Source organism: Athene noctua, chromosome 14, assembly GCF_965140245.1.
Source record: "Athene noctua chromosome 14, bAthNoc1.hap1.1, whole genome shotgun sequence".
Classification (NCBI taxonomy): domain Eukaryota; kingdom Metazoa; phylum Chordata; class Aves; order Strigiformes; family Strigidae; genus Athene; species Athene noctua.
The window spans coordinates 3,692,508-3,712,148 of record NC_134050.1 but is presented as its reverse complement, the minus strand read 5'-3'; the positions used below and the strand labels follow the sequence as shown (position 1 = coordinate 3,712,148).

The window sequence follows — 19,641 nt, the reverse complement described above, 5'->3', positions numbered from 1 at the left end:
ACATAATTAGCAACAAAGAGCGGCAATATTGGTTATGCTGCTTTTGTTCTTGTTTAAGTTTACAGTGTGAGGATCTTTCTTTGCAAGAGGTGGGGGGAGGAAGGGAGGGAGATCAGAAGAATGATAGTGCAAGTAATTGTAAAGTGAGAGAATTTCCCTTAGACCCTAAGGGAGGAAAAATGTGAACCAGTTAAAGTGAAGCTTTTTCAAGCAAGATCTGCTGCCTTACCTCTGTAAATCGTACCTGATGCTTTAGTGTTGAAAGAGATCTTATTGATACAGAATCAACTACAACAGATACATTTAAATAATTCGGCAGTAAATGTAAGCAGAAGAGTTTCCTGTTCTTCTGCCACTTAGAACTGGTGTAAGTTGTTGTAAATGTTTGTAGAGACTCTTGTATTTTGAAACAGTTGCAGCTGATTTTGCCTGAAACTGTCTGACAGAGAAACCAAAACGAAGCGAGCAGGAGAAGGGAACTCTTAAGTATCTGTTTAATTTTACTCAGTGGATATTAAAACATTAACTTGTGAACTTTTAAACTTCAGGCAAAGCCCATAATAACTTGCATCATATCTGATTGCAGAAACAGAGAACTAACGTTATTAGTAGGGATAGTATCAATTTTTGAACATAAAAAAAGTATATGCTGTATTAAACATGAAAGCACGGTGCATATATACCATATTCTGTAGGAATACCTCTACACATCTGATTTACATGACTTCTCTGTGCCTAAAAGACATGCTTTTTATCTCCTGCCACTGATTTTTACTGGCTTTCTTCATACTTTCTTTTTCTTGCTGAATGAAATCTCTCCAAATTCAGGAATTTCTCAATTTCTTCTATTTGGTATTGTATAATGACGTTATGAATAGAAGAGCTGTCCTCATCTCTGAGTGCACTTTCACTTCTTGTTGGAGTTACAGTCATGTGAGAAGACTTCTGCTCGTGCTGTAAAGCAGTAAATCTTTCTTTCTCCTGACAGAATACAAATTTAGCAGTTAATAATCCAGAGAAATTCAAGTACAAAGGTTCAAATTGTTGGATTCTGCTAAGCATTAAGCAAGCAAGGAAAAGGAAATGTGAACAGAAAGATAAGGCAATTGGCAAAAATGCATTTAACTTGAAGTGCTTGCTTCAACTTTAATTTAGAAAACTTGATATTGACAAATACACTTTTATAAACCAAACCTTAACATAAGACTGTGATTAAAAAAACCCCCAACCTTGTACTAGAATGCAGATTAGCAAAATAAATAGTTTCATTAAGCAGTTTAATGTTGCAATTGACATTTCTATTGCTATGCAAGCATTTGATTAACAAAACCCAAAATCATGAGGTTTATAGTGTTAACTCCCTCTCCGCTTCACTGTATAGATTAGAAAGCAAACATCATTAACCAATACAAGGTCTTGTAATAGGTTGCTTTTTAAGTTAAAAGATCTTTTTGTTCTTTGACTAGTTTTAATTACTATTTGATTGAGACTTCGTATCTATCCAAATCAAACACATGGCAACACAGCTTTCTGCTTGATGAGTTCTCCACACGAGTAATCGGACATTGCGTGCAGCACCTGCCTGAGCAGAGGTGCACAACAAAGCCACGTTACACAGAGCCAGGGATCTGCAATGTGACATCTCATCCTTTGGTTGCATGCTAGGGTAATTCTCTTACAGGGAGTGCAAGATGAGGCCTTCCCCCTCTGCTCAATTATTTTTTAATATTAGGCAAGTGTGCCCCAACCAGCTGTAAGACACAAAGTGTTTATCAGGCCTGCTGTTATTTTAGCATGTGAATTTTGTGCTAAAGCTTTCCTTCCCCAGTGCCTAAGCCTGTCCTGAAGTTTGAAATATACACTTCATGCAGATTGTTCACTGGGCCTGTTGCATCTGTAACAGCATTACTGCCATGCAGCTGAAGATGCTGATACTTCAGGTCAGTAATGACTGTAATCTTCGTTTCACTGAGGAAGGAAGTTCTTCACCTGAGCAGTAAAATTTTCGACCTGTTAATTCTAGTGGCTGTATACGTCCACTAGAGGCCATATACATACACACTGTCTTTGCCAAGGCCTCAGAAAGAAACAGATCATACTTCATTGCGAGCCACTAGTCAGAATCTATGGAATAGCACACGGGGCTGCATCTGTCCCATCCTACTAATTTAAAAGAAAAACTCATAGGTCTTTCATTGTAGAATTGAAATTTCCCAGTGAAATAAAGCCATGCCATGTTACTTGGACTTTACTGAAGCCAAGTGTTTAGACCTCTTTGGAGAAGTAACTGCAGTTATGTAATATATAGAGTATTTCAATACAGATCAGTGACAGTAGGTTTAGAATAAAGCTTTAAAAAAAAAAAATCACCTCAGCATTTTCACAATAAAATACAAGTAAAATGTGTCTTAATGCCAGCGCTGAGTAATATGCAACCTGTAGGGGACACGTGCATAAAAACACAGTATAACTGCAGGGTTAGGAACTGAGCTGAGGATGCTTATTCATCCTTACCTTGGTACTCTGGCATGTTCAGACTAATGTTTAAAAAATTCTTCATATTTTTACTAGAATTTTAAGTGCACCTGTAGCATTTCTTCTTAATTTTTATCACTTTTTAGAGTACTATACCTCGGCTGAATGAGATTACCCAAATTGTAGAAGGTGTAAATCTACTCTAGTTATAACTGTACATGTTATCAAAACAAATAAACTGAGCAACCAAAAAGACTGCTGAGCCTATTTTTAATCTCCCAGCAGCTTTTTCATATCAGTCATAAAAATGACAAATTTGAGGACAGAAGGTATTAGAATGACACCAACACAAAAGGGAAGGAGGGGTCTGCAATATCCCAGGCTGAGTTTTCATAGATTAAGTATTTGGAAAATAATCTAAGATCAAAACAGCAAGACACTGTTCTTGTCCATCTCAGCTTTTACTTAGCCAGCACATAAGAGCTTTAGTTTGGAGGTGACAAAGTAGATATAATCACAATCGGATAATGAAATAGACTTTCATTAGCTGTAGATCAGTTATTTTAGTTCACTCAATTCCTGGCTCCACCTCAGTGAGAAAAAGCAAGAGAGACGAAGTAAATGCCACCACTACGGTGAAAAATCCACCTCACTGTCATTCCCAAGTAGAGGCATGTTAGATGAGTAATTTAAAACATCAGTCTTTACTTCTGAATTTCTTAGAATGTGAATGCTAATGGTGTTGAGAGCTGGTGAAGTCCCCTCAAGTCAGCCAGCTCTGTCACTTGAAAACACAACACACCCTGACCTCAAACCTCATCCAAAGAAGAGAGCCATAACTACCTCAGAAATACCTCTAGACCCTCATCTAAAAAGGAATGCCAACTGCAGTTGTAAATCATTGTATCACTTTTGAATAGTATGTTTAGCATGAGGTAGGTCAAATCCTAATGCAGCAGTTAGAGCTGTCCAAGCTCCACAGTCTAACAGATCTAAGTGTGAGACATTGCTAGTGCCATCCTGAATGAAGTTGTCTTACAGGGAAACAATAGGTTTCTTTTTAATTCTCTGCTTTTACACATGTTTGTGTAATGTCATCCTCTAAATAATAAATATAACTCTAAATATTAATAAACTCACATAACTGCAGCACAGATAAACAGACAGTCTCTAATTCATAGATATGCTGAATATTTAGTCTTTCACAGATTCTTTTAAATAATGTGTCAAGTAATAAAGGAAACAATGTTTTTACACTTTCATGTTACTACTTTTTTTTTTTTTTTTTTTTAGCTCCTACTTTTACTGTAGGTGATGATTTTTATTAGGGTACACAATGAATGAACTACCCTCTTCCTCCCTTCCCAAACAGACTGGTTAGCATCTGTTTGATTCATATGCTGTGACTTTTTCCTGCTGCTTTCTATCAACCTTAATTGTGAAAAATGGTGCCTTGTTGCCCTTTTGATATTATTTTGGAGATTGACTCAGTCTTAAAGTATCCAGATGTGTACAGTTGTACAAATATCTATGGAATTAGCTCACTGAGGTCTGGTCCGCAATATTTTTAATTGACTTACATGTTCTGTGGGAAAAGAAGAATCATAAAAAGTCTTTGCTACAGCATTCCGGTCTTCACTAGGGTCTCCCTGGGGGTCTTGGTGGATACTAGAGGTATTCAAAGTGTCGGCAGTTCTGTTAAAACTGGTAGAACCTGATTGACAACAAGGAAATGATAACAACTGCAATTTAGTCTCTAGGCACTAATTGTAAAGTAACTAAACTTCTGGTTTACCTCAGATCTTAAAAAATGAAGTATTTTTGTTTTAAATCCCTGAATCTCTGTTGTGGGCTTTTCCCTTTTCATTTTTTTCTTTCACATACTTCTGCATCTATATGGTGTGTTTCTACTTTGATTCAAAAAGTTTTCTATCATTTTCGAATATTAACAACAAAATTGTGATTTATAGAAAATGTATGTATTCTGAATATTATATTTTTTTTCAAACAGTATTATTTTAAGACTCACCTTCTGATAACGATAACAAAATGTGTAATTACTGCCATCCTGACATCATATTCTAGGGTGACTTATAATAAAAAGACATTCTAAACACATAGGTTATAGTCCACGAACATTTTAAATAAGGAGTCTTTCTGTAAATGACTATAACTAGTGTTTCAGGAAATCAGGCTATAGCTAGGTACTAAAGGTGGGAAGGGCAAATAAGTGAATTAATCATAGCAGAGTATAAGGCTCCAATCCTTCAGTGGCTTTATGCACTGCTAGTAGACTGTTGAAACCAGTATCAAGTTCCTTGCAAGATCAAAACATAAGTGTACTTTCACAATCACTCATAATACCTGCAGTAGCTGTTTTGTCACTACACAGATGCCTGTCGATCACTGCTACAATGGTAAAATCTTTGTTTTGCTACAAAAATACATGTTACCTCACAGTTTTATAACGGTTAATTAAGAATACTGTGTCATTTTCTCTTGGGAGGAAGATATTTATGAGTTAGTATTAAGAATTCGCCAGGAAGATCTTGCACATTCCCAGTTCATTCCTCCATTTACTGATGTGGAATGGCTGCTCTCTGGGAACCAGAGTTGTATAAATAATACATTGCACTGTGGTTAGGCAGTAAAAGGAATTTCCTCAGATAGGCTTACTAAACACTTTTACCAATACTGTTCACTTTTAGGTCTCCCATATGATTAAACTGTGCTTCAGTAAGTAAGTAAAAATAAAAATTTAGGGACACTGTCCACATAGATTCCACTCCAGGTTTGCCATTTGGGAAAATATCTGAAAAGAACAGAAAAAGCAACCACAATAAATCCTGGAAGTTGCAGTGCTGAGTACTGCAATGATTTGGGTACCCAGACAGTAAGGTTCTCTAGTCTCCAAAAGAGGTGCAGGATTCCAAGAGGTCAGCCAGCTAAGTAGGGACCTATCTAAATTAGGCAGTATGATGAGAGCAAAAGGCATATCTGGGACCCAGACCAAGATCATACCTGTGAATTTTTGCTAGAATTCATGAGGTCTGGTGACTGTACTGGTCACTAGACAACATATTTGGGGACCTAGAGTTATATCAAAATCCCTACCAACTCCTTTGGATGAACCTCTCAAGAGTCACTTCTTAGAATCACAGTACTTTGCATACAGAAATGTTTCTGACAAGAAAAGGACGAACACATGGAAGAACTTCAGATAGTGCTGTCTGTTCTTACAGAAAAGATACATGCAGAACATCACCTTACTACGCATTCATTTTCTTGAAACAGGTATCAAAATTCATGTTATTAAAAAAAAAAACAAACCATACCATCCGAGATCAGGATTCTGCTACCTTGCCACCACCACTATTGTTTTAGGGACAAAGACTTTCTGAAACTGAACTTCAACAAACTGTGCATCTGTATACAAATATACATAGGCAAGAGACCAAGTACAGAAACAAAATTACCTATAAACCTAAGTTCAAAACACCAGAACAATAGAAAGAAACAAGACTGCTGGTTTTCAGTCTCACTGCCACTAGCTGCAAAACTAAGGGGCAGGACTCCATTCTGCTCTTTGTATGTGTAAGGGACAAAGCTCAAAACACTACATCAACAAAACCTCAAATAGACACAAACACCCTATAGTGTGGATCCAGCTCTTTTGAAAAACATCTAAGCACCCAAAGCTCCGTTTTTCTACAAAAGCAGGGGATTTTGTTTCTTCCAAAGCCTAAAAGATCATCTCCTTTTTAAGCTTACAGCATGAATTAAGTATAGACTCTGCATGCAAGCCTTATTTTGAGAAAGGAAGGCACCACCTCTACTATCTTTTACTCCGTCCAGTTTCTGAAGTAGAGGAACATCTGTAAACGGAGTCAGTTTACTGTGGAAGTAGAGATGATGCTTTTATTTGGTAAAAGACTGAGTTTAGAAATGGCACTTTTAGTAAATAAATATGGGGTAATCTAGCAGCTAATTTTATTGCAAAACAAATCTAAACCAGAGTTTTTTCCACCTTTTCAGTAGTGATTTAGAAACATGGAATAAAGTTCATATTTACTGTTTTGCAGATGCAAAATATTGCTCAGCAAATAATCACCCAAATGCCAAGAGTAGGAGATGAAAAAGCTCCTTGAGCACTCTTAACAGGTGGGCGTGTTTTCCAACTTCTCCTTTCACACATTCAACACATTCAGATGGTTTTAAGTGTACAAAGATGAACAATTTTTTTAAAAAAAGTAAAGTTTCTCTAAGCCTCATTTGCAGACACATCTAACTGTATTACCATATAACTGTCAGGTTTATGTTTTTTTAATGCTACACTAAACTTAGATGCAGAAATTCTACATTTTGATGGTTTTTCTACATATATTCCTACATGCTTCAAAATATAAAGGCTTATTTTTCTTACCCAGTCCTGTTTCTCTTCTGTCAACATTTTCACTGAGATTTTGACACTGTGTTTTTGAAGTAATCTTTGTGTTTTCCACTGAGCATGGTAGTTTCTCTTTCAAAAGGGAAGGTTCCTTGGAAGCTGAAGTCCATGTAGTTTGACCTCTCTTTTGATTTACTCTTGAACAAGAACTGGGGTCTAAAAAGTTTAAGTATACTGGCGTTTTCTCAGCTTTTTTATCTGAGGTTGAAAGATCAAAGGATGACCTTCCACTTATGTTTACTAAATTTCCAGATGTTCTCATGGGTAAAGAACATGATTCTTTCAGGTGACCCTCAGCAAACTTCCTTCCTGGAACTGTACTACTCAGTGAGTCTTTTTTCTCTTTTAACAATGTGTTATTTGTTGAATTATTAATCTCCAGGGAATATCCATTTTTGATGGAGTGTATCTGAATATCATCATTAACTTTTTTACATGGAATTCGTTTATCTGTACTAACTCTATCTGTTGGGGTTTTTTTATGAGCAATTATTTCAAGCCCGTCAGCCTTCACTGGAGATACAGCTTCAGCATTCAAAGTACATATATTTGTAGCATCCCCTGGTTGTTCAGTACTGTCTTGTTCAGGTTGCTTGCTGCTCATGTCACCCACATATATTTCTCCTTCTATTTTGGGGGGGCATAAACTGAAAGTACCTGAGAGAGACATACTAGCGCTGTGTTCTTTTGTGGCATCATCACTGCTTGCATTACCGCAGTAAAGGGTTGGCGGATTCTGAGCAGCAGTTGCTGGAACACCAGTACTCCGCAGCACATCATCTTTGTTTATGTTTCTGGCACTGTCATTGTAACTTCCGTCTTCTGCATCTATGTCTGTCTGTTTAAAAGGAAGCTTATCTCTATTTAAACCACTCAGATTTAGCAAGTTTTTTTCTGTTTCATGTAATCCATTGCCTACATAATTGTCACTGTCCCGCCGGGTACATTTTTGGTACTCCATTTGAGAATTTTCTTTAACATAAGGTAGGATGCCAAAACTCAATTCCTTAGCTTGTTGATTATCTGTACTTCTCTCACACCCAGCATTCTTAGTGCAGAGAACCACTTCAGACTTGGGTTTGGGTGCTTCACGTGTAGGGACACTTGTGTTGCGTTGTATGGTATTTGATTTTTTATCTGCCTTAGTACAGATTGATTCATCTGTACTATTGCCCAGTTCTTGCTTGCTAGAGTTGGTCTCCTGACTTCCATTTTTCTTGTAGGCACCTACGGTGTCAGTACTGTCCAAAAAGATCTTTCCTGTTTGTGTGTGGCACGCTGTCCATGGCTCAGTGCTGTCCTGAAGCTTTTGTTCTAAATATGCATTGTTTTCATCCAGTAACGTTCTAGGTGTTGCTCCTAGATTTTCTGCTTCTTTGCACTCAGTGACATGTATTTCTGAGGTCCGTCCTTGGGTAATTAAATCAGTATCTGTGCAGAGGGTATTCCTGGGAGAAGCCTCCCTTTGCTTTTCTTCATAAGGGCTAGCAACATTAATTTCATCCTTAAAACTGTTTTCAAGAACTTGTAAATCTGTTAGAGTAAGTGTATTCTCTAGTTAGTGATAGATAACCTAGAGGTTAAGTAATGCTTTATTTTTACAGTTTAAACTTTCCAAAGGGATGGACTTAAGATTAGTATCAATACTGATTTTTCTTATCTTACATTACACACACAAGTCTATCAAAAAGTTACTAAAGGTAAGCATTACATTATAGTAACTTGCAAAATATTTATTAACTGTTCAAACAGAAAATATATTGACGTTCTGTAGATTTTAGATAGGGCTTACAGTTAAAATATTTCCCAACTGATATCCATCAGCCTTATTAATGAAAGGGGTCTTCATTACGAAATTATAACACATACTTAATCAACCATTGTGTATCTACATAAAGTTTAAGCCACTGGTTACTACTGCAATTGTATTTGTGTTTATTTTTGAAAGTGGCAGTTTTAGCTAAAGGGATAACAACAAAACTGTTTAAGGGACCGTGTTTCTACCAAAAAGAATATGCTATGACTTGATGGTAGTGGGCCAGTGAGGAATAGCAGGCATTTCAAGATCAGAAAGGTGTTTTCTGAAAGATACACTTGAAGGCTGTGAGCACTGATCCTTTAAAGCAGTCATTTCGCAGTTAATAAGCTTTTAAATTTCCACTTCTCTTTGCTACACTTTAGAGACTGAGCATTAGAGTACATTTCCTGGAGGTGGCTTCAAAAAATTACTTACAGGAGTTACAAAATGCTTTGTATAGAAAAGTATTATGATTATCCACATGAACAGACCTTCATTGTCCTGTGCAGTGCAATTGCTTTCTTTCTACCTTAATTGTTTTATGGGAAAGGGCAAGTCCTTGGTTTTCCTTCTAAACACTTCTGTACACATTATAGTTCTTCCTAACCCCTATTCACTTCTTGAACTGGCATGCAGAAAGAGTATTGCAACACCCCGAGGGGTTACAGCACATGGATCTTAATGTCCTAGGGCAGCCACTGGAAATACTGTGCTTTTGTTCAGAGCTTTGGGTATTTATCATAGTTTGCCACTACTGAATTTTACTGGTTTTTGTACAAAAACATTTAATTCAGGATTCAAGCATTGTCTTATATACTGTATCTAACACATTTATCCTTTCTTCAACAATATTAACTTATCTGTATTATCCATGTAATGTTATTACTTTGTTCTATCTGCAGTTCCTCAGTGCTTGAAGAGTAGTCCATTGTGGTTTTTACTTCAGTTTCTTCCTCATGTTCGGAATTACCATCTTTTCTTATTACAGGTTGCATACATTCATTTCCTTTCTGAATAGTTTGTATGTCACTGTCTTTTGAGTGTTCTTGACCGCTCTAGCACAAGAAGGAACAGAAGATTATATTTTAATACAGTCACTGATTAGATTTAAAGTTCAGAACTTAGATTTTAAATTATTTTTACCATTCTGAATGGAAAACAAAGACTATTCACCTGGAGTGTATAAAGTTAATGTAAATGGAGAAAAAAAGCAGACTAAGACCCTAGAAGAGTACGAAAGAAATTATACCCTGCTATATTACAGTCTGCAGAGAAACGTCATGCAGATTGACAGAATTTCTCAGAGGAAGGAATACGTGTTGTACATGTGCTGACTGGATCACTCCCTCTGTCTGCTGGCTAAATCAGTGACCTGCTCAGTAATTACATGTGGAAAAAACCTGCACTGATCACTGTTTACATTTAAACACATGTGCATACAGACACATATTAACACTAGGGTTTTTTCTAACAAACCACCTAGGATTTTTAACTTCATTTCATAGGCAAATAAGGCTTATGAATTTGCAGTTCCTGTCAGTCAGCTCCTCATTCCCTCCCAGATGGCTTTCTAACCTAGATTTGAGTCAAATTCAACAGGAGTAGAATCCTGAAAGATGCATCTACTTAAACTTAAGTCACTGGTCTTCTACCACAGCTGTATTTGTCTTTATTTTTGAAAGTTGCATTTGATAAAGGTCTATGAAAACGAGGAGCTGAACAGTGAAGAAACACCCTAATAAAACCCAACCAGAAAAAGGAAAAGAAGATGCATCCTTTATTATCATCAACTGTTTGGCAGCTGAAGGCAGGAGCACGTGCTGGCTCTTGCCCTAAAGATAGGATATAAAAGCAGGTAAATGTGGGAGGGAGCAGGGGTATTGCTTAGTCCATAAAAGAAGCGAAAAAAAGCCAAAGATACTTGGGTGACTGGAGGTGTTGCAAAAGGAAGACTGGGATGTGGGAGGGAGTTACAAGCACTGTGCTTGGGCATCGTATGTGTGGGGAGGACAGAATATATTGCAAAATGGAGGGAGACACGTAGACAACACTGGTAAAAAAGGGAATTATTGCAATGGTGGCATAGTAGATGATGTAGGATACAAATCTGCAGGAAACAATTTTCTACAGGTCACAAAAACATCTTGACGCTCCCAGCTTTGCTGATTTGGGGGAGGGAGGAGTCATGGTGAATGGAGGAGGGTCCAAAAAATAGTCTTCCTCTGCCAAATACTCTGCCTTCAATTTGAAGTTTCAATTGATATTTTTTTCCTCTTTCCCTCATGTTTGATTCGCATTTTCCCTGTCATTCTGATTTGGAAATTGTAAATGCTGCATCTTTCTTGTTTTCTAAATTTTTAATTAGTTATTCTTTTTGGCTATATACACCATTGGCATCACATTTTCAAGATTTTCTTTTCAAATACAAATACTAGAAAATTTCTTTGATGAAATCTGTAATTCTTTTATCATCTCTTGCTTCTAGGAGCTGTGCCAAACACCACAATATAACCGTGTATGTTACTCTTTTGTACAGGTATAAAACAGCTACTACAGTGGAACTTACCACATTTGCTGGTAGGGGCTGAACTGCCGAATGCATCTGAAACAAACATGATAAAGTGTCTTAGAAAGAGAGAAATGTTACATGATTCCCTTCCAGATTTTCAGGTGGGTTGAATAAGCCCAGTTTCCATTAACTTCAAATGGCTGTTCAGCCCTTCAAAAATAGCTCCAAGATGCATAAAATAAATGCCTACATACCAAAACTATTAAACCTCGATTTTAATTTTTTCTTTGTGATTTAGCAAAGTCTAACTAAGATTAGATACATACACCTAAGATGACCCTTCAGAGTATTTCACACTATGAAAATCAAAACCTTCTCAAAACCAGATTTCCCTGTATGTATACACACAAAAGAACTGCAAGAACCCATTGCTAGGTATAGTCCTCTGATGGTACACAGCTGTATTACAAATTATATTAAACTAAATGTGAAGCCTGGTAAAGTTAAATTAAATTGCAGCTTGAGTCTGTAATCAGGTCTGATGTTGCACCTTTCTTTTTTAAAAGACCTTTTGTTTATTTACTATCCACAGGTGATCAGTATGAAGTTTACATATATTTTAAGTTCCATGCCCCACAAATCATCACAGGGATTTCAGATTGCACTAGGTGTAAAAATAAATATATGCATATTTCCTTGCAACACTTGGAGCCTCAGTCAAGATCTAAATCATAGCAAACACCTCACCCTTTTATGTTTTACTAGACACTGACTCATTACTGATACAAGGTGAAATTCCACAAATTAGAACAATCAATATGATCTGCTGCAGCTCCTGTAATTTCTTGGCAGTGTTCCACTGGAGATTTGACTCAGCCTAACCTGCCTAGCTTTTGAAATCTTATGATCATACAACACAAAATGGCATGGCAATTTGCCATAAGATAGTGTAAGGTATATATTTAGAAGACATCTCAGACTTTTTTGCATTTATGAGCATATAGTTTAAGCTTATATACTTTCAAACACCTAGGGTTATCTTAATAAACACAAGTACTGTTTATCATGAATGACTCATTGTGTGCATTGATTCAGCATCCTAAACATAAGTCATTTCATTTTAATTCAAAGAAACAACGATTTTTAAAAGTTACACGATTTGCATTATACCCTGTAGAATTTGTACAGCTTTGGCACAAAGAGCACTCGTTTCCAGTCTAACTACCAACAGGTATGTGCCTGTATATATTCATATATGTTTGTATGGTTTTGAGCTATAAAAACATACACATATTGTGAAGAAATTGATATTAAGTTCTTCCAAGTTCTAAAATATTATTTTACTGACAATTCATAGACTAGTTCTAAAAAAACCAAAAAGATCTGTCTTTACAGTCCTAGTGTCTTCCTATTTTCCTAACTGAAAGCAAAATCATATACATACAAGATGAGTCTTCCCTTCTTTGAAGGATGAATCATTTGGATGTAAAAACTAATGGAAAAAAATTATATAACCAATACTCAGCTGAACAACAGAATACACTGAATGCACAGGGGAAGTTTTCCTTATGGTTTATGACACTTCCCATTTTTTTCAGTCATACAAAAGACTGAAATAGAAATTTTCAATCCAGCTTAAGTAAGGGATAACACACAGCTGCAGGGCTACATGCTCTTCGTTTTGCTCCAAAAGACCATCTTCATGTGCTGAACCACTTGTTGACTTCTCGTATGTGCTCTAAAAATAGAGCTGAACATGGATTTCATTCACCCAGCAATGCAAGCTCAATTCTTGTTCAGCCTGCACTGCACAAAACAGTTTTTTACCTCCGGCATTCATTACTTGTTGAGCTTGCTATGCCTTTAATGATTCTTAAAGACACTAAGTGAAATAAAGGTTAGGGCTTTTTTTAACTAAAACTGAAGAATTTTAGATAATCTCTATGTTGATAAAATGAATCTGATCTGTCCCACGTTACAGAGGCTGAAATTAGTTCCTCTGAGTAGAAGTGGACTTACTTCCACACTTCCAGGGAACTTTTTTTTATATATATATATATATAAAAGTCAAGGGGTCTGCCACAGTATTTGAAAAACACCCATGCAAAATATGTTTGTGAAATAGGATTTAGTAAAGATAAATTATTTACAATAACTGCTATTTATTATGTATACATTTATTAATGATGTAATATCTCAAGTTTCTATGATATAAGCACCCTTCTGGATTAAAGAGGAACATTCTCTGGGTACAGTAAGTTTTAAATGGGAATGTGGATCATTGATTGCATCAGATAAATTTTTAGGTGTAGCAGTGCCAAAGGAAAATCAGTGGACATGACAGCCAGATTAGAAAAACTGTCATGTCTATCACTCTCTAATATTTTTACAAGAAATAGAAAGTACTGCAGCCATTAGAAACACTTACCTGCAGATTTTCCACTTGCTCAGAATGCTGATTTCCCTGAGGAGGATGATAATCTTCAAGATGTCTATGAACTCCTTTAAGGCAATTCAGCTCATTTTTAATAGTGTCTATTTCTCTTCTCATGTTTTCCTCCTGTAATAATTGAGGGTACTCAGAGTACACAAACACAGATCTTCACTGCATGTTCAAATATGTAAAACTGTATTTTACAGGGGTATTGACAGCAAATTTAAGCAAATCCTTAAAAGAAAGTATAGATGCTAAGGAATTTCTTTGTACAAAGTAAGATAATTTTGAACTCTCTCATTCGAACCAAAATTTTAATCACATTTCCATTACAGATGATATGTTCTATTAATTGAGTGTTGTTCAACAGATGATATGTTCTATTAATTGAGGTTTTTTCATCATTTACTTCATGTAGCAATGCTCAAAAAAGTGAGATTTGCATTTGTAGGTTTCTTCCTTTTTGGCTCAAAGATAAACATGCTACTCCACATTCATTCTCTACCTACATTGCCAAGAAATTACAAGAGCAAATAATTTTCTTGGCACCTTACTTCTGTAAATAGCCTCAAGTATCCAATGCTTCTTCAGTGAGTATGTAACAAATTTTTGTACTTAAAACAAAAAGGATGGTCAAAAATTCAAGTTGTTAAAAGAACAGAAGGGCCAATTTACAGAAATACCTTAATTAAATTTACAAATATTTCCAGAGCGGTGTATAATGTTAACATCATCCATGATGATGCTATACTTTAAGATATTAAGAGATCAAATTTCTAGTTGGCCATAGCAGAAATATGGAGAAGAAAAAAAGAAAAAAAAAGAAAAAAAAAATCTTTTAAAGAATGTTGCAAACATTCCTGACAAATAAGCAGGGCCAATTCCCCTATCTATACAGGAAATGATGGTGTAAGACTCTCCTAGGAATCAGAGATCAAATCTCAGAGCAGTTCAGATATTTTGTAGTCTCATGGTTGCAGTCACCTCCACAGTAGCTGCACCAAAAGAGTTAGCCTTAGACAACAGAATTACGAGGATAACTTTGCATTATTTCCCTCCAGCCTCCCTAAGATCTATCTACTAAATTCAAACCTTTCTGGCAGTAGGTGCCAATTACATAGAAATAAAAAAGATAGACTATTAGGCAAATGCTGCTTAGAGTCCAGTTTCCACACACTAAACAGATCTTGTCTTATTGAACAAGTATTAATCTTTCTTGTAAACATGAATTTATTATTGCAGATTATTTTTACAGCTACAATATTTTGCTGATTATTTTGGATTAAATAATTACTGAAATATTCTTTAAAACTAATCAAGTAGTAGAAAGAATGGCAAATATTGAAGACAAAATATTTTTTAGGTGTACACAGAGATGAATTTACTGAGAGGACATACAGGTTTTTAACTTTTCTTATCCTCTTTCATCCCGCAGTCCACATTAAATTATTCCTGTCAAGTCAGGACGTCTGCTTTACTGCAAAGCCTTCAGTATCTCTACCTGATTTAGTTTGAGGTTGCTTTTTTTTTCTGGGCGTGTGGCCCTTCAGAAGTACCTTTAGTCTGTGTCATTTCAGTCTATGTGGGTTTACCTTCACTTTTTACTATATGACATTTTAATGACAGTTTTTTCAGAGTACAAGAGTGCAGCCTAGAAATGTTGGTATTCTCTGAATAAGTTGTGTAAAAAATTGCTAATTTCCTGAAGAATACATAAAATTCAATGTAAATTAAAAACTATATCCGCTTCCATGTCTAGGTAATGGCAGGTGTGTAATTCTGGAATATTTAAGTGGTAAATGCAAGGTAACTCCTAATACCTTGGGGCTCTTGCTTTACAAAACTGCAGGAAGTACACTGACCTTTTAGAGCACAGCAGTCAGCATTTCTCCTAAATCTACCTTTTAAAAATATTCATTTCTAGAAGAGTCTGCATTACTGGAAAAGAAATTGGTTGTTTTTATTGTATTATATCTGCAGTATTTTCTTGGCTTTTAGGAATTCCTTAAAATGCTTGATGACTATTTCAAAATCTTTTTAATACTCTAACATTTAATTTAATAAACCTACATCTTTTTTCCAAGTTCTTAGTGCCTTCTCGTGCTCATTCTGAAGATTAAGGAACTTTTCTTCATTTTCCTTTGCCTTCTCCCTTTGCAGCTCATTATCTCTTTCAAGGGTCTGCAATAAAATTAATTATCCAAAAAATAATCAATACCACATTAATGAATTTTGATGTGTTTTATGTTGCTTGGACCTTTGCTTCTAACATGCTGGAAGTGCCATACAGATCAGTGATAATGTGCTATCTCAACAATAATTTTCATAAATTAACAGAAAGGTGCTTATAGTTTAGCTAACAGGAAACAGGGGGAGGTTATGAAAAAAGAAATGGCTATAAAAGGGTATAAAAACACTTGCCATTATTCAGTTTCACTGCATAAGTTTTAATGTGCTGAAAAAGTAATATAAAGTCCAGAGATGAGAAATATGAAATGTAGCACAATCTAGGCCCATTGTACTTAAAGAAAAAACTACTGTATACTCAAATAAAATATTTTTATTTTTCTGACCAGTTTTTCTATTCTAAATTGTTTATTAACGTATCTTATAAATTGTATAAACTTTAAATTCTAAAACATATCTACTGGAACATGAAGTATACATCTGATTATCCTTTAATTTATTTTTATTAGATCACTGAATAGGAGTGCATTAAAGTAACAGTAATATTAAGTTTTATACTATCATAATTATACTGGCAACATTTTTGGGTTAACTCAGCTTTACTGTGCTAAACTAAAGCAGCTTTGTGTAAATCAACAGTAACTTCACACACATCTCAGGTACTGCCGGAATTTTCATCCTATCACATTTTTATAGCAAACAGTATAGACTTACTGCATTCATTATCTACTATATAGATGACAGAAATATATTTGACAATGTAAACACAACTTTGATGCATGTAACTACATGACCAGCTACGTATTTATGACTCTTCTGGGCTTCTTTGAAAGTCCACTTGAAAAGTGTTAAGTTATGGAGGCAATGCTCCAAAGCAATTCTTTTTTACTTAATCTTTTCACTAAAACTGAGTCTACTTCTCGATTCACTTAGCATCAGTTTTAAAATGCCTCCATTCATTTAGCTACACTATTAATACAAATATATTTTACAGGTATTAACAGCAGGAAAATTCGGACTACCTTGCATTTTTATACACATGGAAAAAGTTGTGCGTAAGAATATAATGGATCTTCTCTGACAGCTTATCTAATTAGAAAGATGAGAAAATTCAACAATACATCATCTGAATAATCACACTCTGATGTAGCACCTTTCATCCAGTTCTATAAACTAGGAGTACAAGACCTGCTGCCTTTGACAAACCTGCTCTAACCCCACGGATGCTTTTACTTGCCTCTCAGATGCAACCTCCTCTGAGATGGAATACAATAGTTATTTGCAGCATGGCTCTTAGGGCGGAGTATCAGGAGTAGCAGATGAACACAACTGATCCTATGTTAAAGGCAATTGTACAGAGAGGGGAATACCTGAATTCCTTGCATTCTTAAGTATTCTGTCATCTGTTAAAGAATTATAACTTCTTTTTCTGAACTCATAAGGATATTGGTATTCTAGAACTAAGTGTACATAGACAGAACGAGAAAGGACAGTGTGATCCTTCTTGACTGTTACCTTGCCAGTTTAAGTATTCAGTCATCTCAAGCCCAAAAATAAACAGCAATATTTTGTGAGTATAGGAATACAAATATTTCCATGGGACTGTACAACCACTCCTTCCATTTTTCTGTCATTCTGATGAAACACTTTTTCTTGATGAGCAAGTTCCACAAATTTGACAGGGATATAGGACAGAGCATAAGAGTAATACAGAACCTTCAGACCCCATGCATCATACTGTGGTTCTAGAATCAATTAAGACAACAACAATAGCTCTCAAGTTGGCAGGAAAGGGGGTAGACCCTTCAAGTTACATATTCAGCTCCCTATTTTATAAGTTCCCTTTACTGCTTTAAAAAACTGACACTGCAAAATAAGAAGTTAATGTTGTCTCATTCCCTGGAATATCCTGGTAATTGCATCAAACTGTCAGCCAAACGACTAGCAATAAAAAGCAACAACTGCTTTATTTACGACTACCATTTAAACAGAAAGACAGACATTTCTGACAAATCAAAATAACCCAGGAGTTCATATGGAAAGAACAAGCACATGTGACGTTCACTTTTAATATACCATTGTATTTACATCATGCTGCTTAAGGGAATTGCTGCATTTTATGCAAGTATTTGTCGGGTTTACAAAAAAAATCCATCCATTAAAATATCTAGCCATTTTTATGTTTCCAGGTGTGGTGTCTTGAAAGTTTATACCTCATAATGTGTTTATATAAATGTTAGGAGTCCTTTAATTCCCATTTTCAAGTGAAAACATCTTGGTTTTGAGAATGCACAGAACGCTCTCATAAAACCCAATGGAGATCAAATCTTAGCTGATCTTAAGTGCCACAGTGAAGACTACGGAGAAATATTTACATCAAACTAAGTATTGAGGAGTCCCTGTATAGTCAACTGAGCTTTCAAAGGTTGAATCAAGAGCCTCTTATTAGTTACTCATGTCCTGCACACCACTTCAATCTAAAGTATTTATGCCTGCAAGAAATTACCTCTGAAACTATACTGAAGCTTTTATGACTAGAAAGAGTTTGTCCTGTAGTTAGAAAACCAGAAAACATTAATACCTTCCCAATGTCTAATATAAACAGGACCCAAACCAAAGCATGTTCTCTAATCAGAATTAGTGTAATTGCATCAGAAACCAATTGCTGGCCTGTACAGGCTGCAAAACCAAGACTTGGACTCAATTCATACCTTAACAACAAGAAAACAAACTTTTCTTGTAGACATTTATGCGGAGTCTTCAAAGATGAAGATTCACAGACACCATTCACAGTTCTAGCTGGAAATTTAAGGCATACTATAAGCTTTATCTGAGATGGGAAGCAATAGCTTCTTCTTGGTTCTAGAGAACTCCAAGATCAAAGAATTTTAAGTCATGAAAATCAGACACTCTAGACTAATATAAATACAGGAACCTAAACATCTGAAATCAGTGACTTTGTCTTCCAGTCACTACAGCTTTATCCAGTACTACAAGTCAGGTACTTTAATTCCTAGTGAAATTTTAGCTGGTTTCTGATGGAGAATATAATTCATCTTTAACCTTACTTGTTTCATCAAAATGCAAAATTCATATATTGTGGCAGAAGGCAAACTGATTACATCTATTAAAAGACAAAGTAAAGGCTTATATGAAGTGAATCTAATTTCAGTTTATCATGGAAGCATTTGCTTATACATGAAAGTATACATGCACGTGCAAAATTTAATTTGGAATTAACAGATCCTAGTTCAAAACCTTGGCCTCACAGGAACAAGCAAAGAATGGAATAGCTACAGTTATGTATGGACAAATAGTAGATAATAATTATTAATAGTCCAGTTAATGGTTGTACTTGAACTCTGCATGGTACAACTGGCCGGAACAGGTATGACTTTAATCTTTAGTGCACTATGGGCCAATCTGACTGGTAGTGTAATTCAGAATCTAAAGTGTTCTGAAGCTACTTTTACATGCTCAAAGAGGAACTGAGCAATGCTGCAACTCCACGCTCTCCAGCATGACTACTTACCACCTCTCACATAAATACGACACCAGACAACACAGCAAGTGGCTAAGGATATGCTTTATCTTAGGCCCTCTGCTCTAATAAAACTGGGGACCAGCTCTGGCTATGAAGATCTGAAATTCAAAGTACTTTCCAGAAAAGAAGTTTATACCTATGTGAAAATTATAGGAAACAAAAGTAATAAAATAATTTTATTTCAAAATACTTGAAAGCAACCCCCAATATGTTCTGGTTTTACAGAAATGGTTGATACAAATGGCAA

The 19,641-nt window shown here is 35.7% G+C and overlaps 1 protein-coding gene across 3 annotated transcripts in view; it reads right to left on the bottom strand.

Moving 5' to 3' along the window:
• Positions 1–70: 70 nt before the first annotated feature.
• CCDC73 (coiled-coil domain containing 73) overlaps positions 71–19,641 on the bottom strand; it is a 78,853-nt gene continuing 59,282 nt past the window's right edge. For all 3 annotated transcript variants that reach the window (XM_074918214.1, XM_074918215.1, XM_074918216.1), the window contains 7 exons: positions 15,734–15,844; positions 13,658–13,789; positions 11,287–11,322; positions 9,607–9,775; positions 6,899–8,455; positions 4,056–4,189; positions 71–981 (listed from right to left, as the gene is read on the bottom strand). In XM_074918214.1, coding sequence (XP_074774315.1) covers positions 772–981; positions 4,056–4,189; positions 6,899–8,455; positions 9,607–9,775; positions 11,287–11,322; positions 13,658–13,789; positions 15,734–15,844 — 2,349 coding nt within the window. In that variant the 3' untranslated portion in view covers positions 71–771. The remainder of the gene's footprint in view (positions 982–4,055; positions 4,190–6,898; positions 8,456–9,606; positions 9,776–11,286; positions 11,323–13,657; positions 13,790–15,733; positions 15,845–19,641) is intronic.